Below are 25,729 nucleotides of genomic sequence, written 5' to 3'. Positions count from 1 at the left end.
ACTGCAGCATCCCTAGCCCCTTTGGAGCCCTATTCAGAGCTTGTTTCTCTGCCTCAAAGCAGGCACCGCTGGGACTGACTCCTCCATTGGTTACTTCATTATTGTCATACTCACTTCTTTCTACCCCTTGAAAACAGGTATCACCCAAATTCGGAGGTGTTCACCCCAAAACAACCCTTCTCCCATTTCTGATCCTCCCCTGTGCTGATGGGGGGAAAAGACACACAGGACACAGACAGTCCCTTGGCATTGCCCTGCAAAGGCTGCAGATCCAGGAGCTGCGCTCTCCTAACAGACCTATTTTCTTCTTACTGTTAGCTTGTATATTTATTTTTTCCCCTTTTTGGGGGGCAGGAGGGGATTGGGGGAAGAGGTTTGAGCATTTGGTTTGGTTTGGGCTTTTTTTGGCCGTTGTTTCAGAGAAAATCACCACCAACATCCAGACAAAAACTAGGGAGGCTATCAGGCTCCTTAGGAGTTCAGGGAACTGCTCATCAAATTTCAATATATACCTAAACTCCTGTTATACAAACAAAAGGGGACGGATTTAAAAAAAAAAAAGACAAAAAAAAGTGAAAAACCAAACCAAAACAATAACAAAAACCCCAAACAAAAATAACAAAAGGAACCCCCAAAACAAAACAAAAAACACCAAACCGACAGCCCGCAGTGGTGCTGGGCGGAGACAGACCGACCTCATTCATGGCTTTCTCTGTGAAAAGGTTTACGTTTTCCCCCTGTCTTCCCTTCCCCCGCACTCTCTCCTCCCCTCCGTTTTAATTTTGGGACAGATTAAGACAAGTCTGGAGTCGGTGGAACTCCTCCCACCCGGCAGCACCAGGGTACAAGCGCCAGTGCTCCCCTAAGTATGCGGGGCCCCGCGCTGCCCGGAAAATAGCGATGGCTTCATTGAGAAAAAGCTCGGCCAGCACATGAGATACCGCATCAGCCTCCGCGACCGGCAGCGCAGCGGACTCTGCTTTTAGGGCAGCTTAAGCCACTACCATCATTATTGTTATTATTTTATTTGATATTAAAATTAGTACCACCATCTCGACCCCAGCCGCAAGGGCAATCCCCGGAAAGGCTGGACCTGTCGGAGCTCTGTCAGCGGGGGAGCCGCGGTCAGCATCCCACCGCTGCACAGCGCTGCTCACACTGGTGGACACACCGGGATACACCGGCACAGCCCCGGGGCCCCGAGCCGGCCGGCGGGCCGCCCCCGAGCGCTCGGCAGGGCTGCGGAAGGGCGTCTCACCTTGTTTACCCCGAGCGCGGCGGCGCGGGGGGGCTGCGGGGCGGGCCGGGGCGGGGCGGCCGGGGCGGGGCGCGGCGGGGCCGGGCCGGGCCGGGGCGGGCGGCGGCGGCGGGGCAGTCGGGCTGCGCGCTGGGCACCGTGCGGGCGTGCGGCGGCCGGCAGCGAGCACGGAGGCAGCCAGCGTCCCCGCCACGTAAGTAGTTACTGATACGCCGGGGGGAGACGGTGCCTCGGTGGAGGGGAGCGGCGCGGCTACCCTCTCCTCCCCATGTTCTATCCCCAAGAGGAAAAAAAAAACCCATCAAACAAAATTTGCTCTCTGCATTTATTTTTTTAAGCGATTCTATTTAATTATCCCTTATGGCCTTTCGCTTATCGCCCTCCCAGCCCTTGCAGTAAGAACTCGGGCCCTTCTCGCCGCGCCGGTTTTTCTTTTCTTTGTGCGTGAACTCCATTGAACGCGGCGAAGGCAGCGAGCCCCCGCTCACAATTCCGCTGTGCAGGGGGAGCGTGGGAGCGCTCTCTATTCTCCGGTTGCACTTTTTGTTCTGTCGCGACAACGACAGCCCGTTCTTTTCCGCCAGCGCGGAGCGGTGCGCGCTGCCCCGCGCCCCTCCGCGCTCCCGCGGTGCCCGTGCGGCTCCCCCGGGCCGCCCGCCGCGGTCCCGCTCCTTTGTCGGCCCAAGTTAAATGCTCCCTCGCTGTTTCGCGGGGCATTCTCGGAGCGCCCCGGGCGCTAGCGGCGAGGCTCCCGCGCCATCTACAGCCGAGCGGCGGCAGCGCGGCGCTGCCGGGCCGTAGGGGAGCGGAAGGACGGTCCCGCTGCGCACACCGCGTTGCCGACCTTTTGTTGCCGCCCGCGCTGCGCGCCCCGCGGGAGCGGCGGCCGCCCAGCCCTGGCCGCGCCGCCGCCCGCCCCTCGGCTCCGCGGCCCCGGGCGCCGCTGCCCCGCCGCCGCGCTGCTCCGCGCCGCTGCGCGCCCGGCCGGCGGCGGGAACAAAGGGCCGCGGGCTGAGCGCTCTCTCCCTGTGCCCAGGACGCGGCGCTGAGGCTGGTCGCCCGCCGCCGCCGCGCTCCCGCTCCCGCCCCCCCCGCCACACAAAGGCAGCCGCAGCTGGACGGGCGAGGGACCGCGCTCCACGCCAGGGCTCCGGTGCAGCGTCTCGGCTGGTCTTCTCCATACTCATGAACATACAAAGGTCAACCCCTATCACGATAGCACGATATGGGAGACCGCGGAATAAAACCCAGGATTTTGAAGAGCTCTCGTCCATACGGTCCATCGAGCCAAGCCAGAGTTTTAGCCCGAATCTAGGCTCGCCGAGCCCGCCGGAGACCCCGAACTTGTCGCATTGCGTTTCTTGCATCGGGAAATACTTATTGTTGGAGCCTCTCGAGGGAGACCACGTTTTCCGAGCCGTACATCTGCACAGCGGCGAGGAGCTGGTTTGCAAGGTAATACCTCTCCTTGTTCTCCTCCTCCCCCAGTTCTCCCCCGTCGCGCCCGGGTTTCCCGTGTCTCGCAGGAGGGCGAGCATGGCCGTGTACCTCGTTTATTGAATGGTGGAGAAACAAAAGGCAGGGAGACGGGATTATAGGCGAATCCTGTAACTTTTCCCTCTCTCCAGACAATGGCCACGTTATAGCAGTGGCCCGGAGCCAGGTCTGCCTTCTATTGGCAGGGGGATATTTTTCTGGAAAGAGCCGTTCTTGAAGTAGGTTTTAACGTGAGTTCAGACCAGGAGAAAGCCTCATCTTCCACACACTCACTTTTCAAAATGGAGTAGGGAATCCCCGGCTAATTTTAAGGTGTTGGGACCTGCTGACTTCCTCGATTTTTACTGCCCCAATTCTGTGCTTTGGCTACGGAAGAGGATGGAGAAGCGGGGGGCCCGGGGGCAGATTGCCATCGGCTTTATCTTAAAAGTGATTTCAAAAAAACAAGAACCACATCTAATTAATCAGCCTGAGCTCCCTCACGGTGGAGGTTGTTTGCAAACAGCATCCTCCCCCACTGCCCAACTGAGCAAGAATAAAACCTGCACACCTACGGTTTTTAGAAGTGCAGACAGAATAGCTATCCCACTCTTTGTAGCCTGCCGGCTTTTCTCTGCCTCCTCCCAATTTGCTCCTGCTATTAAAAGGTGTGCTGTGGGAAAAAGAAATCCGCATGCGTGCACATCTGTGGAAGGGTGTTTTTCTCTTTTTGAGCTGAGGGAATATTATCCTTTGTTCCCAAATTGTGATTCTTATTGTCTGTAGCGAGACACACTTATGTCCAGCAAACTGAAACACTACCCCGTAGTAGTTTTTATAACTACATAGCAAATTGCAACCTTGCATCACATGCTGCAGTGTTTGTATTATTCCCAAAACGCGGAATTAATGCCATTTGGCAAATTTCTAGATGGAAAAGTAGATGTATTATAGCTTACTAGTATTCCAGGGATTAATAATAGTGTTGTTCACTGTTTCATACTTTCTCGTACTTGATTCATAAAAAGTTATGGACTAGGCTGTAGCAGAGAAGTGAAAATAATTGCTCCTCCTTGCTATTTGTGAAGATTGGGAGTTCAGAGGGCAATTTAAATTTGCTTACTGATTGAGTTATAAAACCTGATGAAACCTGGGACTTCATGTGATTATTTAGGGGAAAAAAGGCCCATGGCTTTGCTAAGAACTAATATTGCTTGCTGAACGGGATGCTTTGTTACCAAACTGAAATAGAACATGAGAATTTCGAGAATGAAAGCCCAGCTCGGCGCAGTAGTACAGTGCTGCGCTCTAGGACATTGGCATCTTTTCATGAAATAAACAGGTCTCACAAAGCTGCTGCTCTGCATGAAATTCTAGGTGAACTTGCATGGCAAGTAGTGAAGCGGGGGCTCTGCGCTTCTTTGTTTCCTGTTTGCTTTGCAGGATTAGGGCACTGTTGATAACAGTATGAGCAGTATAACTGCAGCTCACAAAGACTGGGCCGTTATTTTTTTTTCCCTTCTATTTAAGCTGTATGTTTTTGAGCTGATCCTGACATTTGAATAGTATCAGTTTTTCCATATGTGCGAGGCACTACTAGCTGTGCTCCAAAAGTACAATCTTAGCCTGGCTTGCTAGTTTCTGAGGGTGCAGTTGTCAGTCCTGAACTCGGCTTAATTTAATGTGTGCTTTAAAATGCCTGCAGTATCATGACAACTATTTGTCAAGTAGCCTTCCGGCAAAGAGAGGTGCTCTCTGGGATCTTGCTGAAGATGCTCTCAGAGACTGCTTGCAGAAACGCTGGCTTTAACAGACACATACTGATGATTCTCAAGATTCATTTGGCTGCACCCACCGGCTGTACAGATGCCGTTATTTGCTTCAAGGCTCTGTGGCATCCAAACAATGGTAACTTCTCACTTCTAATTCCCAGCGAGACCTAAATCAAACTGCAGCTTATTGGACATTTGCTGAATTGAGGCCAGGGATCTTTAAAGCTGGCATACAAAGAAGCCCTTTATAGAAGGTATTTGACACTGTAGCAGTGTGATAGTCCTTCCTATCTACCCCCCCCCCCCCGTTCAAACACTGTACTGGTACATAACCAGAGCTACTTATTTAACATAGTCTGAGGAACACAAAATGTAACTAATTTACATTATGATAATCTGGTTTAGGAGAGAATTCTGGAATGATGTCTTTTCACATGAGGGTTTGAGCCACATGAATATTCCTGCTTAAATTTTATTTTATAGCAGCTGCTTTGTAGAAGAGCCATTCACTTATAACGTAGTAGTTACGAGTTTTGAGATCCAAATGTCAATGAATTCTCCTTGGAATGAATTGCACACCAGGGATTTTAGCAACACCCCCTCCCCGCCCTGGTTCTGCTTCCCTGGTGCACCATGTCACCAGAATGCCTCGGTGCTAATCCTCCCCCCGTAAAATGTGCTGGCTCTGTTTGGCAGTCTGCCTTTAAGGTTGTTTTTCCCTATGCCGGGGTAAGGCAGTGCAGGTATGAGGTGACAGGAGAAGGAGGTCTGTGAGGAGGGGGTGTCCCAGTTCCTTGGGATCTGGGTCCTCTTCTGTGGAAGGAGTTCATTAGGATTGTGCTCTGAAGCATTAAAGGATGCAGGTTTTGAAGCCTCAGGTAAATTGTGATTGAACTGTATCTTGCTCACTCAATTTTTAAAGGTTGTTAAAGCTTTAGAGAGAACAGGAAGATATTTGCTTCTCATAGAGGGTACAAATACCCGCTGTCAGAACACAAATGCTATGATACAGAAAGGTAAAAAATAATTGCAGTTTAAAACAGTGGTTAGAGAACTAGACCAGTTCTTCATTTTTATATTTCATTCGAAGGACACATGAATGAATACCTTAAATTCCTTTTACTAAAGTAACAAAACACTCACGAGTAAGTTACATATTAATTGAATTTTTATGCTGGTGGAAATGCTAATACTTGCTTTGCAGTCCTCTGCAGCAAGTATAATTAAAAATAAAAATCACTCCTATCAGTACTTTGCTCAGTCTCTTTTAGCACACTGACTTCTGTTATTCTCAATGAAGTCTTTCATTTTCTTGTAATGTGGTCTTTTCTCAATTGACTCAAATACTGATTCATTCGTCATCACTAGATTATAGTAACTTTTTATATTTGGGTTTCCCAGCAGCTTTTTTAGTTCTTACAGCTCATTCATAAGATCAGTGATAACATACTTAGTAGTAAAGGGACACTTCGCTTTTAATGGAGCACTTGATTGAAATGCAGAGAGTTCAGGGTGGTTTTGTCTTTGCCTTTTGAAGGGTGTTTGTCTGTGCTCCAACAGGCAGAGCTATTTCCCGGGTTGTCCTTCTGATCTTATAAACAGCCATTGTGGAACTGAGACTTGGAAAGTGAAAGTGACTTTGCTGTTTTTCAGAGATGAAAGAAAGGCAGGAAGTAAATAGGAATAGCAATAGATGATACTTTAAGCCTGAAAATCCTTAAGGCTTTAATGGGTTAATAAAATCAAAAGAGCCAGGCATGTGTATCAGGGTGGATTTAATGTGACAGCTTCTCTCAATACAAAGCTACTGGTTGTATTTTTATGAGTTTATTTGGATGGAAAATAGAGAAGAAACATGCTTCCTTCTGAGTACTGCCCTTATACATCTCTGGTCTTCACAGCTTAATTTAGATTGCATTCTAGATTTGATCAGGTGTTAGCTAATGGAACTGTGCTTGCTACCAGTTTTGAAGACTAGCCTTTCCTGTCAAGGTTACGTGTCTTCTGTGTGGGGTTGTGCAGTCTGCTTTGTCTTGTCCTCAGTGCTGCTAGTTTGTGACATCCTGTTTACATTGGTGCAGCTTTCAGCAGTGACATAAATTGTACTTAGGGATGGTTCTGTTAGCAGAATCAGATGTACCATGACTTCACTGTCCTTCATGTCACTAACCCTGGCTTTACTGTCATTGTTCCTGCAGGTGTTTGATATTGGCTGCTACCAGGAGTTATTAGCACCATGTTTTTGTCTGCCTGCACATAAAAATATCAACCAAATTACTGAAATAATTCTTGGGGAGACAAAAGCGTATGTGTTCTTTGAAAGGAGCTATGGGGACATGCATTCATTTGTTCGTACCTGCAAGAAGCTTAAAGAAGAGGAGGCAGCCAAACTCTTCTATCAAATAGCTTCTGCTGTTGCACACTGCCATGATGGTGGACTGGTACTGCGGGATCTCAAGCTGCGGAAGTTTATTTTTAAGGATGAAGAAAGGTAAGTCTCCCTCATTATACCTGAAGTCAGGTAGTTGGAGGTGCAGGATATTGTAGCCTTTGTTTGTAGTACACTTTATTTTCCTCTGCAACCTGATCGTGGGATGGATGTGCCATTTTACCTTTTGGCTTAGGTTTTGGAGTAAAGTATAGAGAGCTCTTTGCATCCTGCATCTCCACCTAGAGGAGTTTCCTCATTCCTGTTGGGCAGACATCCATCTGAAAGGGTGTCTGGTGTAAGAGCTGCACTCTTATAAAGGCTGCTGTTGTTAAAAGAGGATGTTAAAGAGGACTGGGGACTGAAATGGCTCGTTCCAGTGAGGAGGTGTGAAGAGGAAGAGCAGTCAAGTGTTCTGTAGGACTGTTCTGAGGACATCTTGTTTTCCATGCTCAGAGGGTCTGGAAGCTACGTGTAAGAGTATTATGTAGTCACTAATCATAGTAAGACTGAAACTGCCTTGCACTGGGGGTGCTTGTTTGTAGTACCAGCTGTTATAGTACTTGGGGAACTACTGTTTAGGGTTTTTTTAAATAAAAAAAACCCTCCTACCTAGACACCCTCCTGTGTAAATGATTTGGGGAAGGAGTATGGAAGACAGGGAAAGAAATAGCCCTGGATGCTCTGGGTATATTGTTGAAGTGCTCTTTCTGATGTGGAGCAATAGCTGTGCTGTTGTGGAAATTTCCTATCTCTTTCCTTGTGGTTACCAGTCTTCTTTGTCTTGAGTGATGAATTTATTTGCAACTTCCACATAAGGTATCAGAGCAATCAGTACTGTCAGAATCATGTCAGGCTTTCATAGAGTGATTAAATTGGAAGATAACCTTTAAAAAAAAATCCAAACATCTAAATGGGAACAGAACTTGCCTTTGTGCTTCTTCTGGTTTTGGTAGACAATGGGGAAGTGTTTTACCTTTTTAATTGAATGATAAAAATTGAAAACTTGTTCAAACTGCTGCAGAGTGAAATGGTTGTTCTGGAGAGCTTTGTTAAAAATAACCAGTGCATATGGGGGAATTACAATCAACAGCCAAATTCTCTAAGTTCTCCACAGGCTCAGGAAGTTGGTGATCTAAAAATTAGAAAAAACTAATACACAATTCATTCAGGAAAGAAAAGTTCCTGGTCTTAAAATAAAAATGACATAATAAAGATGACAATCTATCCCATTTAAATATTCTCTACTTTTATTTTATTGCAAGCTGAGTTTTGCGAAATAGGCTTCTCCTTTTAATCTATTTACAGACTAAAAATTAATATATATTTTCACTTCTTAATTCAGTTCAGATGATTGTCTGCGAAGCATTTTTCTACTGCAGCCCCAAGGTCTGATTCCTCATCTTTTTCAAATAAAAAAAGCATAAAATTAAACAAGCATAATGTCCATTCATAGAGAAATGCAGAGCAGGTAGATACAAACTGCACTTCCACAACTTTTACTCCCAGCTTAATAACTAAGCACCATTCTAGAACCTCTGATGAAGATAAGAAGGAAACTTGTTCAAAATAGTTGAGGGGTTGTTCTCTGTTGTAGCTGATAACATCCTAATGTTTAAGTGCATTTTTTTTTTTCCCGGGGATGTATGTAAACATGTGTGGTTTTGCATGAAGAACAGAACTTGGAGGAGCTCCTCCAAGGGAAGGCAGCATGAGCTCAGAGCAGTGCAGTGGGAGCAGACACAGGCCTGTGCTGGATGCTCTTGAACTCCTACCCTGCTGCTTACTAGGAACAGAGTGCAGCATTGGAGGCACAGGGCCAAATCCTTCAGCCACCCAAGAAAAGTGGTGTGTACTGTAATAGCTGTGCTGGCTTTTATGAATGTGTTTAGCTTAGCTGTTGTTTGCAAAATGACGCTGTTGCTCAGTTTTGAGCATCGTCTTCTAATTATACAATAATTCACTTTAAAGGTCAAATAGGACTTGCTGGTTATTTTTAAGATAATCATAATGCGGTTTTCTTCTGGATGTAATGTTGGCTTGTAAGTAGGAAGGTATTGTAATCCTTTCTCTGCTAAATAAACAGAGATGAAATAATGTGAGATAGAAATAGAACCAAACAGCAGTGACTGCCTTTTTTCACATCCTCTGATCATCATACTGTAATCAGTCATCACTTTCAGTCCCCTGCTATATTTAGAAATGAAAACTCTTCCTGGTCCTCCTGAGTTCACAGAGGTGTTGGTGTGTTGCTTGCATCCCCCTGAGCTGCCATGTGTCTGAGGCTGCTGCTGAGGATCCCTGTGTGCTGAGCAGTCCTCGAGGAGCTGCCGTGCCTGGCAGATGGGTGCTGCACCATCCCTTGCTCCCTGGTGCTCATAATGAACCAGAGAGGGAGAGAAGAGATAAAAATGATGTTTTGAGAAATGTGTGTGAACTCTGCTGCTCTGTGTCACCTGCTCTTCAGTGAAGCTCTTTCTTAGCAGTTCTTTTCCTATTTCTTCAAGGCTGTTTTTCTGCAGTTCATTTTAAGTACCTACCACTTTGGAACTTCCTCTTCCTGAAGACTTTCATGGCTTTAATTTTGGTAGAAGAAAAGATGTGAAATCCAGCAGGCAGGCAACACATGAATGGAAAACTTGGTGCTTTTTTTTTTTTTTTTTTTAAAGTAAGATGCTTGTCTGCTGTTGGCTGAGAGCTGCCAGACTGGAGGAGCCAGAGGGAATGTGAAGGTTATATGGAAGTAGTTCCATTTGTCTAAAAAAGAAAATCAATTTTAAAGCATTTCTTAGTACATCATCTTTCATTGATCCTAATGAGATCCTGGTAGTTCAATAGAAAAACAGAGCTCCTGAAGTTTTGCAGGTGGTGCATACAGTGCATACTCTTCTACCCCATCCCCATTATCTAAATTACAGCTGGCATTTGCAAAGCTTTGGGCTCCTGATGTAGCAGCACCAAAAGTGCTCTTAGCTTCAACTTGATATCCCCACTAAAAATGTGTGTTATTTGGATATTGCAAATCACAGTGCCTTGGGATGTTTCTAATGAACTGGGAGGTAAGAAGGTGGAATAAAGTTTTGTTGTAGGCTGGTAGCACTGAGCATTCTGTAGGGGTCCTAATTGTACTAGAGGTGTTCTCCTTAATGTGGTAAATCCATGAGAGACTCAGATCATGTCTTAGACTATTGCATGTGTGTAAGTACATTAGCACTTAAAATGAAACTCAGAATTCCACTGTGGAAACAAACAGAAAAAAATTGTCTGTGTTTCAAGGTAATTTATAGTTTCTTTAAATCCTGAACAGTAGGAAATTTGAAGATAGGGTGAATTGCATTCTATAAAAATGATGTGTGCTGTTGCTACATGGGTTTTTTGTTTTTTATAAAAAGTAGTGCAGTTGTGTTTTTTAGGGGGAGATGTCTGTAGATCCCTTGGTAAACTATAAGTGAAATAGCCAGTCTTGTAGTCTTGAAATTTCAGAGTTAAACTCCATAAAGTGATGTTGATGAAGCAGAAGTTCTAAGACATTACAGCATGGCTGGAAATGTTTTGTAAGACTGGGTTAGCAAGCAGCAGCATCTATTAAATGACTGTAGTGGCTTCCAGAACACTGAACATATGGAAGACAACACTGTCTTGCCATGCTGAGTCTCAACAGACTTTCTAAAGTGTCTCTAAGGTACTTCAAAACCTGTGTCCTTACACTTCAGAATGAAACTTGAATCCAAAACAGTGAATGACCTATGGGAAAACCTGTGTTCTTGTATGTTTTCTCCTTCCATCCATGTTGTTAAAAATTTTTGTCCTGGGTATGAAGCCAGGTTGATATTAATGTTGTGAGGCTCTTGCTTTTGAGTATTTTATCTGTGTTTGTGTCATGGTATTTACCATTTTCTATGCACAGCCTGTCCTCATAGTAGGCCCTTGGGCAGAACTGTGCCCTTCTCCTAGCTGGTGTCCCATGATGATGTTGCAGAACAGGCAGGTTTTTTTGGGTTGTGCTAAAAATAGTGCCATACACAGTATATAGCTAATAAAGCAGTTCATCAGTCTGATACATAGCAGATGCTTTGAGAAAGAGCCATCTGAAAGATCTCAGAATTAAATGAAGCATTTCTGTGTTGGTTGTTTCAATGGTTTGCTTAATACAAGAACATTTCTGCTGTCAGGGAATTATTAATTTCTTTAGTGTGTTTTTAAGCCTTTAATTATATTAAAATATTAGCTGTCGTAATATTTGAAGCTTAAAGACCTTGTACATTCATCATACTTGTTGAAGGGAAAATTAAAATAATTTTGGTATTTAGATATTATAATTTTCCTCTATTCTTTGAGTAAATATGAGGCAGGTGGGATTCAATAAAAATAAACAAGATTTGACACTTTTTGCTCTATGCCAGGGGAATGCAGCCAGTACAATACACTAATTTAGAAAGCCTGTGCTAGCATAACATATTTACTTGGCGCTCTTAGAATAATTTTTCCTCTTTAATTTCTCAGCTTTGAATGGATGATGCTTTAACATGACCTAGTTATGTTGTTTCCAATCCTCATGATACAAACCTGATCCCACAAAAAATAAAAATGTATATACCAACCTTTTTGCATGTAGACCTTTTATTTTCTTATAGTTAGTAGTAAGCTTTTCTCCCCAGCATTTGTTAAGAGTATAATGTGGTCAGCAGCTTTTTCATCAATGTGTTAGAATTTGTTGTTGCCCTTACAATTCGGTAGAGAACATGTAAGTTAATGCTTTCCCTAAGTCCTAGAGAGTCCTAAAGTGGAAGAAAATCAAACAAAATGGGAGTGCTGTTTAAATACCTGAAGATTTAGAAATAAAAACAGTCTTCATCGGTTTTGTCATCTAAGCACTTTGCACTACCCTGAATGGGGCCACAGGACCAAAGAGCACAAGTTCTTCAATAGTGGAGACTCAAACCAGTGGAGATTTCAAACCAGAAATTATTATTCTTAAAATATGGAGGAAGGCAAATTTCTTAATGGACAGCAAATCTGCTGTGAGGCTTAGGGTAGAAGATGTGGTTGCACAACTGCTTTCCACAGAAGGGTTCGTGTCCCCGTTGCCTTTATGTGGTTTGGTTACTAAGTCTCTGTTCTACCCTGTTCCTGGGAGCAGCACTGATGTGTTTGGTGCTCTTCCCAGCGAGAGGGAAGAGGGAGGCTGTCTGCAGGTGGTGAACATCACAGCCACCCTGTGAAGTGCATAAATCTCCCCCTGAGGGCATAGATAGTCATACAGGTTAATTGCTGTGCCAAAGGTTATAAATTAATGCAAAAGCCTGGGAAGATTTGGCTGCTGTCTGGCCCTGGGATGATGATGGGTACTCAGATGGAGCTTGAGTCAGCTCAAGGCCTTTCAGTGAGACCAGGAGTGTCAAGAGGCTTTGCTGTTGTAGCCAGCACTGGAGTTTGCAGCAGGTTTTACCCCTGGAGTGTCATTTAAGCACTTTGCACTATGTGGATCATAGTAGGGCCTTGTCTTGTTCACTCTCCTTGTTCAGGCAGGATGCTGTAGTATGTGTTGGCTGTCATGTCAATCGTGGGTGGTGCCTCTCCTGAGATGCCCATCCTGGGATTGATCTCTCTGACAAAAGGTGCTCTTTAGCCCCTGGAGTAGATGTGTCTCAGGACATCTCAAATTCACTTAAATAGCTGGTCCTTTTAAAGACTTGAAAACCTTCATCCTTAGGCTTGCTGCAAAATGGTCCATTTTGAATTATGAGTGGAGACTGAGGGTATGTGGATGTCTGTGCTAGGGGTGAGTGAGAAGGAGAGGCAGGAGCCCAGCTAGTCACAGCTGCAGTGCATGGTCAGAGGGAAATTCTTCTGCTGCCTTCTCTTTTAATTGTTCTTATTATTGGAGATTACTTCAGGCTTGGGAGGGAGAGAAAAGGTGGAGATTGTAAAGAGGAGCCAACGTGGGGCATATTTAGTCTTGAGCACCTGCTTTTTTGGTAGATGTGTATTGCTTGGAGACAGGATTGCAGACATCTAAGCAAAAGGTTTCCAGTAAGGTGTTGTGAAATAATGGCATGGCCTTAGAGATGTTGAGCACCCATTGTAGGCTCAGAAAGTGTAGGGCTGTTTTCACAACATCAGTTATGTTAAAAAAAAATAAATTGTGGTCTTCTTTCCCTGTGGAGCTTCATCATGCATTGTATCAAAAGACCTAGAAAAGATGGGAAACACAGCATATGGTTGACAGCACAGCCTTTTAAAACTCTGATCTTCAGTGTGATCTAACAAGATAAAAGTGAGGTGGTAAAGTAGCTGCCCTGGCTCAGATTCTTACTGAAGAATGGATTGCTCAGGGTATTGTAACCGAGCTCCTCTGTGGAAGGGTCTGCAGGATTTCACAGCCTGCACCCCAACACAAGCGTCACTACCTACCAACTCTGGGGGGTATGTTTTGTCTTTAGGCAATAAGGGCATGGAAGAAACAAAGTATACGGCATACAGGACAGGATGTTCCCAGCAATCCTGTTTGAGTTGTGAAACTGAGGTCTTTGGGGCACCAGTCCTTCCTGGAGGTGAGCCAGAGCATTTGTAAGTGGAATTCTGTAGGGAAAAAACCCAGACCAGCTTAAAACAAGTTAAAAATTCTAAATTGCTGGGTACTGCATGTCAGGGGGGTGCAGGCAGGGCTGTCTGTGCTGTTAGCATCCCTGCAGAGGAAGGGTGGGGGAGATGCAATTTTTAGAGGCTTCCTCATTGTGCGGAAGTACCCGTGAAGGAATCTTCCCTTAGGAACAAGGTTCATCCTGTAAACCTGTGCTGCCTGAAAGTTCCAGTTGTCTTTTGAAACATATCCTTGAGTCTGTTTCATTATGCAAGAGACTGTCTAACAGCCTTTGTGCAGAGTTGTTTTTTTTTTCTTCTCTGAAATTGTGTAGGATGTGTTGTGGTGAACCCCCATGCTCTGTGCTGTTGCAAATTGGAAAGGGATCTATTGGTGAAAGGAGCAGGATTTAAATGGATGGCATAACATTTCCCCCTGCTCCTGTGTGCCCCTCTGCCCCCAAGGAGATTGGGTAGTTGTGAGTTCAGAACCAGTCTTTTCACCAGAGCTGCAAATCATCTGCCGGGGCTTCCATTACCGCCTTCCCTGTCTCACTGGCTCCCTGATGAAGAATGCCTACTTCTGCATTATTTAGGAGAGTTTCCCTTGGTTAAAAAAAAAAAAATCGATTAGCAAAAGATAACTGCTTCCCATGTTGAGCTTACCTTTTTTTTTTTTTTGGCCTCCTTGTGACTCTAATTGCATGCATGCTCTTCTCATCATTATGATGAGGTGTGGGCAACTGACCTCGATTAAATGACCTGTAAATTATTGGCCACCTAGGAGCAATCCCTGGTCCACTGGGCAGTCAATGGCTTGAATGCCTCTACCTAGGGAAAGGCTCTCCTGGTCTCAGTCAGAATAATATTGAAATATGAGATAACATTTCTTGGGTGCTTTCAGCTTTTTGCCTTTGGAAGAATATTGTGAAGCACCTTTAGAAATTGCCGTTTTATACTTACCTGCAATTGTATGAAAAAAATAGTCATTCATATGGCAATGATGTTTGTTTCCTGGTCTCCAGTGTCTGCTGCATACAGTCTGTAAATCTGGACCTTTTAATTTTACCCAGCCTAAGTAACAATTGGATGGTGTATCTGGCGTGTCCAGAGCAGGATGGCTCCTTCAGTCTCTTCCAAAAGCAGCTGATTTGGCTGTCATATGGGGAATGTTGCTGTGCAAAAATTGTGGCCCAGTCTGCAGTTAGTGTTCCCAAAATGAGAAGGTTGGCTCAGCTGTTGTTCAGGTATTACTTTATATACAGATGGCTTTGGGGACAGACTAGAGGCAGCTGCTTTCATTGATTCAGGTGCAGGCTCCTTTACTACTGACTGCTTATTCACTGCAATGAAGATATTTTCTTCTGAAACACTCAGACTATCAGTTGTTGTCTCTGCTTTAAATGTTAAAGATTTTTTTTTTCTCCTGCCGTATGAGTTTAGAGCCCTCTGAATAATTCAACTGATTTTGGTATGGAAATTGTTTGTTATTGGAGAGCAAGTGTGAATGTTGGATTCTTATGCCCTGGTTTCAGTGTCAAAAGGCAGGATAGCAATTTGCTGGTAGTCCCAAAGCTCTGCAGGGAAGAGTAATGTGAATCTGTTGGAAAAAATGTGCGGGATGTGTAACAAAGGCAGAGGTGAGTGCTCCGAAGGTTGCATTGGAGAACCTTCTGGAAGACACTTAATTGATTATGTTTTGTTACATTACTGAAGAGCAAAGTCTGAATGCAGTCAAGTAATGAATGGCATATTGATAAGAAACTCAGAGTGGTATTGTTTTTCATGGGTTTCCCTGACGGTTTCTATGGGGACAAAGACGCATTTCCCGTCCGAGTGCTGCTGCTGCCCTCTGATTGCACTTCTGTGGTTTCATTCACCAGTAATGGGAAAGCATTCATGGGCAGAATAGCTTCCCCTTTTTAAATAGCCATGATTCAGGGTTGTATTTTTTTTTAATGCATTAAACTAATGCAGTGTTTTATCAATGATCTGATAGATGCATAATGCTCTTTTTCCAAGTACTTATTCGGGGTCTGCATTAAAACTTGAAATTATGTATTGTAATTACGTAAGCCTTGGCAAAACTCTTTGTTGCCCTGCAGTATGTGTACAAAGTGATTCTCATCCGGCTGGGGCAGTAGCTTACATTTGAACTTTGGGGATTAATTTTGCTGCAACTGTTTGTCAAGCTCAAATGCTGGTGCTTTTGGAGAACTTTTTTCTTTTCTGGGGATCCTTTGTGAGAATCCTTTTTCTCTTGAGGGGACTGATGCAAGTTAATTACTTAGAGAATGAGAGGTTTTTAGAGAACTATTTTTATTTGTCCTTTTTCCTCTCTGTGATGGGAGGCACTTCAAAGTTGATTGTGATTTCACACCTTCATGTTTGTTTTTTTCTGTCCTTTGCCTTAACAAATGTCAAATTTTGGGTTGTCCGGTTAATCTGCAGTTGGATGCGCTCCCCACCCTTTTCTGTGGAGGTTCTGTGTTCTCAGAATCGACTTGTAGTTTTCAGGGTCTGTTTGTTGTTGTTGGCTTTTATTCCTGTTCATGGCTATTTGATTTCAGTGCTTTCTGAGAGAGGCATGTGGGGGAGAGAGATTGCTTCTCATTCAGCTTTCTGCATTTCTCTGTATTTAGACTTTGACTCCCCTTTTTCTCATTCCATTTCATACTCCCTGCCTGATTTCCCCCCCAAAAAACAACCCAAAACCCAAACCCTAAACATCACTGCATTGCAGAAAGCAGAGGTCTTTTAGCCAATGCTTGAAATGCAGCGTAAAGGAAGGCCAGCAGAATGGAAGCTGTTTCTCACAGAGATGGGGTACTGTGCACTGGGAAATAGCAGTTTCTGAACCAGGCTGCTGCTTTTTGATTGCCTGGAAAGATGTGGAATGACTGTCAAAAGGGGACTGAGGGTTGCTGTGTACATCACACACCTGTGCAGTACCCAGTGGTAGCACTGCGCAGACTGTGTTCCACCTGTGAGGCTGAGGTGGGTGAGGTCTGTCAGTCACTGAAAATGGGCTGCAGTGGCTCTGCCCAGCCCCAGTCCTGCCTGGGGGTGAGGGGTGCTGGCAGAACCACCCTGTGAGCTCTTTCTGTTGCCAGCTGTGTTGAATCAGACAGCCGTTCCCATCCCTGTGCTCTCCTTGCTGTACGGATGGAACGTCTGTGTTGTCATCTACTGCGAAGACACCAGACTTCACAAATGAAACTGGGAACACCTGGGCTCTGCCTGGGTGTACCTGGGAGAGGAGAAAGCCATGCTAGGCCATGCAGCTGGCAGTGCGTGCTCAGGGGATGCAGGCCCTGCAGTCTGCCAGGGAAATGCATGCCCGGTGCTGCGGGAGCACTGCCTGCTTACAGAGGAGCCATTTCACCACTTGCACCTTGCACCCAGGGGAGTCTCTGGCTCATGGTTTGGGGCTGACCAGGAGGAAGAGGACTGAAGGTTGTGTTTTTGTTTAATTTGGGACCTTTGTTTCCTCAAAGCCTGTCGGCTCAGCAGGATGAAAAACCTGGCTTGAGTGTTTTCATTTGCCCACAGCTTACAGAGGAGCAGGCAGATAAGGGCCAGCTGTTGTTCCATTTGCTTGCTTAAACAAAACCCGCTGTTTTGTGTGGAGGCTGCGGCACCTTGCAAGGAAAGCAAGATGGGGATATGGCTTTTGTGTGCTGCTTCTCTTTTATCATCATGAAATTATTTCTTCTCTTGGAAAAAAAAAGAGTTTTTGACACACCTTGCAGTCTGTTCTCTGTGGTTTTGTACTGTGTCCGTTGTAGGAAATGAGAGATTAGGGAATGCCAATAATTTTATGTAATATAAAAGCTTCTTATTGAACTGTTTTTCTAAAGTCTTTGGCAGCTCCCAGAAATGTAAAATAGGATAGGAAAGTAAACAACATTTCCCTGTGTTGTTGACACTGGGATGGCAGGCGAGTGTGTGTGGGGGTGAATTCCCTCCTGGAAGTTTTTTATAAATAGCCTGCTCTGCCCCACTCCCTGTGTGTGTGTTCTGCTTCTGTTAGTTAGCAGGAGCGAGTTGATGCTTTCCTGTCTGGCAGTTCAGTGACTTAATGCATGTTTGAGTATCTGGCCCCACTGTTTTATTGCTACACATGCTTTTCTATGGAAAAACTGAGGTGGGCAATGCAAATGGAACCACAACTCATGTCCCTGCCTTCCCTTTCATTTCCTCTTCTCTGTTCTCTGCCCTCTTTGGCATGTTCTTTCCCTCCAGGCGTTTCTCCTTGCTTTTCTTCCTATGCTGTGCAGGTGCAGGAATGTGTCAAAGCTGAGCACTATGAAAGGACTCTCCTCAAGTCACTCTCCTGTTGTGGACCCTCTGCTTTGTGTACAGAGGGAAATTTCTGTGGTCTTGGTAATTGTAGTTAAGCTTTTCCTTGCAGCTCACTTCCTGTGTGGTGCATTGCTGCTGTAAAGTATTGTTTGAGTGCTAATGAGGGGGTTGTCCAAGGCCAGAAGTACTGTTAGGATGGCAGTGGTAATTAATGAGGAAGCAGGTGTATTGAGCAATGCCCATCAGCATTGAACTGGAGGAGCAAACACTGGCCTGTTTCAGGAAAGAAGGAGCTGCCCTGACACACTGTGCTTGGGAGCCAGGTATTTGGAATTCTGTATTTATGACTTCCTCATTTGGGGCATGTTGCCAGAGGGGCTTTCACCGCTGCTAGTAAACGTATTTAGCTGTTAAAAAGGTCCAAGTGTCATGAAAGTTTATGGCACAGTTGCCTCTGGAGTACTCAGTGGAGTAAAATGCTCTTCTGTTGGTTCAAAAAAGATAGGGCTGAGCTGCCCTGGAACTAAGTCTAAGCCAAAGCTGGCCCAGATGTCTTTTGCAGCTCAAGCTCAATCGGTGTTGTCTTCAGTAAACATTTAAGAAACAAGGCTCTCCTTGTCTATTTTAATGCCTGGTAAATTACGTGGTTTAGTCAAGAGACGCAGGTTCTGCCTTCTGGGATGAAATCCAGTCCCTGCCTGTGAATGTCTGTGGTATGAGAGCAGGGCCGTGACACAGGGCTAAGTGATGGCAACAGACCTGTGGGGATCAGGGATGAGGGCACTAAAACTCAAAGTTGAGTTAGGACCCCAAATTGTTGAAAGGAAAATCTGCAGTACTGCTAGGTCACTCTGCCATCCCAAGGCACTGGACAAGCCCTGTTGCATTGTAGTGACTGTTCTCTAAACCACCCTTTGCTGAGAAGCAGTCTGAAGGGTACTTGGTAATCCTTTGGATACATCCAACGGGGACAGATTTTTAAATATAGATAAAAAGCCTAGCAGTGAGAAGTGAAGGAAAGGTTATGTTCAGCTAGTGCTATGACAAGCAGCACTGCATCTTTTTTTTTCTGCTCCTGTGTGATATCCATAAGGGAAGAAAATTCTCTTGCAGAGATAATTACTGCAGCACAATGACAAGTTCACAGTGCTTTGCAGGCAGCAGGAGTTTGCAGTCTAGATAAGGCTTTCCTGTCATCTCTGCAAGTCCTTTGCCAGCTTCTCTGTTCATTCCAGTGCAAGGAGCTCCTCTGGCTCAGCTGGGTAGATGAGCTTGCTGTTAATCTTGGACTTCAGCTCACCTGATCTCCCTTTGCCCAAAATTCTAATTTGGGAAGATTGGAATTTGTGAAAAGTGCTCTTTCTTAATTTCTCTTAAAATTGCTGGGGTAAAGGAAAATGTTGTCTGGTCAGAGGGATCATTTAGGGTCAGAGTGACCATTTTATTACTGTTAATAAAACTGTGGAATTGCAGGTGTACAGAGTGGCTTTGCCAGCATGAAAGTGTCAAAATAACCTTGTGTAATTAGGACTGGGTTTGAATCCTGCATGGGTAGGTTAGAGTGCATCCAGCTCAGAAAAGATCTTGAGGTTTATGTCCCCTTTTGGAAATCATGTCTTTGTAAAATTAACCAAAAGCATGAATATGGCAGTTCCTATTCTCTTTTTAAGGGAACTTATTAATAAGTTATGAATTAAATTTATTAATGAGTTTACTGGACGTGACTGTATTTGAAATCCTCTAGCTGTATGTGTGGCAGTATTCCCTATATGTGTCTAATACCTCTAACCAGTATGGAAGAGACAATATCAATTTATCTGTAGCGACTGCTGTGAGTGGGATTTTAAACTGATGCACTTCTGCAATTGTCAAATTTTGTAGAGTATGACTATTATAACCATACAATTGCAACAGTCAGAATTTGTGTTTGATGTTTGCTTACCTTGATAGTATTGTGTTTTGTTTTCTTCCCCCCACAGGACTAGAGTGAAATTGGAAAGCCTAGAAGATGCTTATATTTTAAGAGGAAATGATGACTCTCTTTCTGATAAGCATGGATGCCCAGCCTATGTGAGTCCAGAGATCTTGAACACAAATGGCAGCTACTCTGGCAAAGCAGCGGACGTGTGGAGTCTAGGTGTCATGCTTTATACCATGCTGGTTGGACGCTATCCTTTCCATGACATTGAGCCTAGTTCCCTCTTCAGCAAGATCCGTCGTGGGCAGTTTAACATTCCAGAAACTCTATCCCCTAAGGCAAAATGCCTCATACGTAGCATACTGCGTCGAGAGCCATCAGAAAGGCTGACTTCACAGGAAATTCTGGACCATCCATGGTTTTCTACAGATTTTAATGTATCGAATTCAGGATATGGTGCTAAGGAAGTATCAGATCAGCTGGTGCCTGATGTCAACATGGAAGAAGACTTGGACCCATTCTTTAACTGAGCACAAAGACTGGTGTTCAGAAGGTACACAACCTGGAGATGGACACATGAAGGAGCCCTTCCTGACCGCGTTCAATCACATCCTGCATCAGCCTAGCTTGGTAGCAAAAGACACTCAGAGGTCCTCGGATTGAGAAGGAACCTCCACAAGGAGCTAATATAACAAATGTAGCATGGGGACAGACTGGGGGGGCGGGGGGAGCTTGCTATCAGGTTAGATTGATTTGGAGGAGAAAAGGCAGCATGGAGCAATTGTAGCTTCACCTTTTTGGAGCCAAGGAGACTGCACATGCCAATTCTGGTGCAGCTGTATCACTCCTGTTTCTGTTCTATTAAAAACAGTGGTAACTCACAACAAATAGAAACTTTTTTGCCTCAGCTCACATCTTGGCATCGCACTGTTAGATATTCAACTTCAGCCATTATTCAGGGAAAATACAATTGGCTAACTTTTTTAATCAGATGTCTAATAATTAATGGGATTAATACAAGAAAAAAATTAGGTGCACAAAGACGGACATGAAAAGTGGGTGCTAAAAAAAAGCAAAATTTCAGTTCATGTCTCTTGATAGCTATTTTCAAGTCATTTCTTCTAAATAAACTACTTAATATTCTTGTCAGGAAATGACATTTTAATGCGTTGTTCCCTTAAGGGGAAGTAACTGTCATTTAACAGGCTGTTCTGTTTTGTGTCAAATGGTTTGTTGCAGGAAGCTATTATAACTCGAACTTTCAACTGCATTACTGCTATAATAGGAGAAAAGAAGAATAAAACTGTATAATTTTTTTAAAAGATATGAGATACTGGCTTCCACATCTGCCATGCTGCACGTATATGACTAGCGAGGGCAGAAAGCCCTTTACGGTGTCTTCATCTGAGAACCAATCTCTTCTTTACTGACTAGCCCACGTGTAAATAGAGGGCTCTTTATTATTGAGGAAGAGTATTGTGGGTTTTTTCTTTGAATTCCTTTAAACTTGGGAAAAGAATTGTTTGATTTTCACTTTTGTTTATGTCCAGACTAAGAAATAAGAGGGTATTAATAAGCTGAACATTTATATTACAGATATTCCTCTTGAAACATACACAGTAATATGCACCTTTTGTATTGTCAAGACTTATTCTATTTATTGAAGAAAATGTCACAGTAGTGATGTATTAAGCCAGTACTTCAATTACGGGTTGACTTGGGATGACATGTTACATGCTGTAGTTAACACACTTCTTTTCTTTTCAGGTATTTCTGTCCCTAAATAACTTTTTATTTAGCTTCTTTTTTTTTTTTTTTTTTTCTAGATAGCTTTATTTGATTTAGACTGGCAAATGTTTTTATTACTGCTTTTATATTGCTGTATGATATTGAAATCTCTTGGCATAAATATTTGTGTTTCCAGTACCTCAGTTGTTCTGATATTACTGCCTGTATACGTTTTGTGAAGTGGTCATGTTTTTTGGGTAGGTACATGTGGACTCTGTAGTATGTAAATGTTACTTGAATTTGTGCTTAATTATAGTATGTGGCATGTGCGTACAGCTACTTGGCATTTGACGTATGGATGCTATTTGCCTGCCTTGCAGGAAAGTTATGATCCCACTCTCAAGAGGATGTTTCACAGTTCTTTATCAAGAGACAAAGCTAGCTGCAGCTGACCTGCCTTGGTTCTATTTTGGTAACTAAGAATATAAAGGAGTAATGTTTTTACACTCTGAAGATGGTGCTGTGTCAAGAAGGACTTTTTTTTATTTTATAAGTACCTTATAGGAGGAAAGATTGGTGATGTGCATGGTGGGGTTTTACTGCCTCTGGTGCTTTGTCATGTATTTGGTTTAATGTTTTTGTCCTAATCTCTTCAATAAATAAAATTGTGCATATTTAACTAAAGTTCAGTAGTGAACAGTGTTGTTACTGAATGTCTGAGATGCTGCAAGAGTTTGCTCTGTTAGGATCGTTGAGCTGGTATTTTTTGTGTTGCTGACAGACTCTTGCCTAGTCCAGTGAGCTGAGAAAACTTAGCACTTATATTTATTTACAAGGTAACACTGTAAACCTTTTCATCAAAAATTTTACCATTTGCTATGAATAAAAGTGGCTTTTATTTTCTCTTCTTTTGGCTTGTCCCCACATCTTACCAAACCCATTTACCTTGTTCAAGAAGGATATTGAAATGTGGTGAGAACTTTGGTGCTGGGAGACCCTTCGATGAAGAGAGATACCAAAATGGAGTGAGCTGGTATTTGCACTTTCCAAAATCCTGGGGCAATGTGCATCTTGCATTTGCACCTCAATTCCAGAAAGGATGGTTCTGAATTAGCATCTCCTAATTTAATGTCTTCTATTTAAGCCCAGATTCTGTTTGTCATTCACCTTAATAATTAACAGATGCAGGTAGTGACATATATAAGAGCATGTAGGGTAATAAGATGCTTTGAGAATGTGAGGCAGAATAGATGAATCCCGGTCTCTTAAGAAAAGACAGTTTGAACTGGGCTTTGGTTTAACAGCCACATTGCAGGCTGTTTTCAGCACCTCTGTAGTTTCAAAAAGCTGTAGGTGGTTGACAGTCACCCCTAAAGAAACCTCCCAGCCTCAAAACTCCCCATTGCAAAATAAAGATTATTGCACTAAAACTGCTAGCACAGGGTTTATTGTCAGCCTAGCTAACTTGGAACTACATGATTTTTTTCCTAGGTAATTCTTGGCATGTGTTTCAGTTGGTAGATTGAGAAATAGAACTCGATTATAGCACTCACTAGAAATGTTATTAAGTGTAGAAACACTTGAAGATCAGTTTTTAAATGATCTGTATGCCTGCAGCAAAGTTTAATTTCTTGAAATTCTTTCAAATCAAACTCCCACAATAAATGTGCTTTATAGAAAAAAAACAGATTGTAATCAGTCATAGAGAGAAGGGGAGCACTGAGGATTTCCCTCTCCCCCACTAAAACTTATGTGAACAGCTTCTGTTCTGTTTGGGTGGAAGTAGTCAGACCTTATTTTCCAGCAACCTGCACGCTTGCTTTTTCACTGCCAGTAATTATACGAAAAATGCAGCTGACTAATGATTGCTCATTTGCAGTGAATTTTTTATTTGAGGATAAAGCTGCAGAGGAATCCTTTGGCAGCTGAAGTCAGTTTTATAAAATGCTGAAGGGGTGTCTTTTTTTTGGAGCTTCCTTGTTCTTAAACCCAAGAGGGGAATTTGTGATTCTGATTTCCGGCTCTTTTTGTTATTTCTGCTTCATGGGCACTGCTAGTTGAGTACACAGGTATAGTGCTGCTTGCTGCAGCAATGCTTGAGACAGCTTTCTTAATAAGAAGTGCTGTTCCACCCTCAGTATGGGTAGCAACTGCAGTGGGATTTGGGATTTTGCTGAGCAGACTGTCACACAGTTTTAGCTGCCTCTCAGTCCTGGGGAAAAGGATGATCATCTCACAAATGTGCAGGGTGAAAAGCCATGTCTACAAACAAAACCATTTCACAGAATATGACCCCATGGCAGACTTTGGAATCCCTACAGCCCTTCCTTCTCTACCCTTCCCAAATGTAAAAAAAGAAAAAAGTTGTACTTGTCTTTTACTGCAATACATGTATTCTGTCAGTGCAGCACTCTGTGTGATCCCAAGCTACAAGCTTTTCTTCAGGACTGCACAAACAAGAGACAATTATTCCTTTGGCACCATGATGTCATATAATCCAATCCCTTAGTCTTGCTGAGGTGTGCATGTGTTATGGAGATAAACAAGTCAATTAAAAATGCATTCTCTTGTAGCTGAAATAACCCTGGTAAACTTGTGTTTCTGGAAAGAAAAAAATAAACTGAAAAAAGCCCAGCCCAAGACTATTGAATCCCAACTCTGCTTTCCTGGCAATTGGAGAGGAAGGGCATGAAACTTGATGCCAAGGAAAAATTAAGAAGGGAAAAAAAATAATACTCTTCATCCTGAAATGATTGTGTTGAAATTTGGAAATGTATGAGTGAGCTCTGTGACTAATAGCATAATGAATACCAAAAGAATTAGTAATAATCAGTTCTTTATTCTTTAAGTCTTGGCTAAGATTTCTATGAAAAACTTGATAATTTAATAAGTGACAGTCCAGCTAACAACTTAACTAGCTTGTAACTTTCCTATTCTTTCAGTAGAAGCAAATGTTTAAAATTGGTAACACGATGAGACAATTGAAATCAAAGTGTAATTAAAGTGAGGTATAAATGACCTCTAATATGGTAAAATTCCCCTGGAACAGGAGAAACTGCTGAGGAAAATTTCTAAAGAAAACCAAAACAAGAAACCAAAAAAACCCCTTAAATCAGGGCAGTTCTGCCACTGATTTTTGTATTTCCCAATATTATTGACAGTTGCGTTCTTGGTACCGGTTTCTGTGCCTCCATTTTGGCTTTTTTGACACGTGAATTAAATTGCTATTAGCGTGAAATTTTGATCCTCTAGAAATGCCTTGCCAGAGGCCTCTATACAAGTTTGAAACTCTAGGCTGTTTTTAACTTGTAAATTTTTATGTATATTGGTGAGTGTATGCAAATATGTGGGGAAATACATTTACAGTGATGGTAGTGTAAATTCTGAGAAATTAATTTGATATTATTTGCACTGATGTCAATGAGTGGAATCCATTTCTTAAGGGCCTCACTACTATGCTGAGAGGTGTCATTTATTCTTTATACAACGCAATTTAAATTTATTTCGACTCCTCTTAAAAACTGGCTGAGTACAGGAGTGGATCCCATTGTTCTGATTCTCCTGCATCCTTCACCCAGCATCTGTAGCCAGCAGGGCAAAAGGAAATAATCTTGGCATGGCAGCTTGTGCAAAGCAGTAGGTTAGTTGCTGCTCTGCTTCTTTCTGCTCAGGAGGTTAAGGCATTGCAAAGCTGGTGCTGACATCATTCCAAGCACACAAAAAGCTGACGTCAGTTGCACAGTCTATGGCAAGGTGTTTATCTCCATCTGATTAGGCTGGCAAAACGTGTACTGGGAAAGCAGCACACCAAGAAAGAAACTATTTGTCCCTGCTTCCCACTTGCCCTGACATCAGAATCAGTCCTGGAAAGACTGAAACATGTTGATAAGGCTTCTGAGAAAATTTGTAGTACTGCCATTGGTCTGGACTTTTTCCCATCTAAATCACTAAGAATGAGGGTTGCACACACAATTTATTGCAGGTGTGTGCTGGGCAGCCCCTCCTTGCAGGGGAGTCCAGGTCTGAACTTCTGGCCTTCTCAAAGTGACAAAACAAGAAGGGATGCTATGACACAAACACTCCTCTTCGGCCTGCTCACCTAAACGTGGGTCACTGGTCAGCAGGAATTGCTGCTGGCCGGCTGGTGGGAGGCTGCTGGCTCTGCCCACTGCCCTGCCTGCAGCCCCTACCCCAGCAGCCTCCTCTGCTGGCCCTGCAGAGCACGCTGACAGTGCCAGCTGCTGCCATGGCAGGCCAGGCCA

General features: G+C 43.6%; 1 protein-coding gene across 1 annotated transcript; it reads left to right on the top strand.

Annotated features, from left to right (window-relative positions):
- Window positions 1–783: 783 nt before the first annotated feature.
- TRIB2 (tribbles pseudokinase 2) lies at window positions 784–22,151 on the top strand. The gene is made up of 4 exons (XM_005489751.4): window positions 784–1,451; window positions 2,295–2,713; window positions 6,705–6,997; window positions 19,801–22,151. Exons 2-4 carry the CDS (start codon window positions 2,444–2,446, stop codon window positions 20,267–20,269), a joined length of 1,032 nt encoding a protein of 343 aa, XP_005489808.1. The 5' UTR covers window positions 784–1,451; window positions 2,295–2,443; the 3' UTR covers window positions 20,270–22,151.
- The last annotated feature ends 3,578 nt before the right edge of the window (window positions 22,152–25,729 follow it).

The sequence above is a fragment of the Zonotrichia albicollis genome, chromosome 3, assembly GCF_047830755.1.
Source record: "Zonotrichia albicollis isolate bZonAlb1 chromosome 3, bZonAlb1.hap1, whole genome shotgun sequence".
Lineage (NCBI taxonomy): Eukaryota > Metazoa > Chordata > Aves > Passeriformes > Passerellidae > Zonotrichia > Zonotrichia albicollis.
This window is presented reverse-complemented; position numbering and strand designations above follow the sequence as displayed.

What these genes read in the sequence shown, in the direction of transcription:
- TRIB2 (XM_005489751.4), top strand. Translation starts at nt 2,444, where the DNA reads ATGAACATACAAAGGTCAACCCCTATCACGATAGCACGATATGGGAGA. An exon ending in GCGAGGAGCTGGTTTGCAAG is followed by an intron (nt 2,714 to 6,704) that starts GTAATACCTCTC and finishes TTGTTCCTGCAG; the next exon opens with GTGTTTGATATTGGCTGCTA. An exon ending in ATTTTTAAGGATGAAGAAAG is followed by an intron (nt 6,998 to 19,800) that starts GTAAGTCTCCCT and finishes TTCCCCCCACAG; the next exon opens with GACTAGAGTGAAATTGGAAA.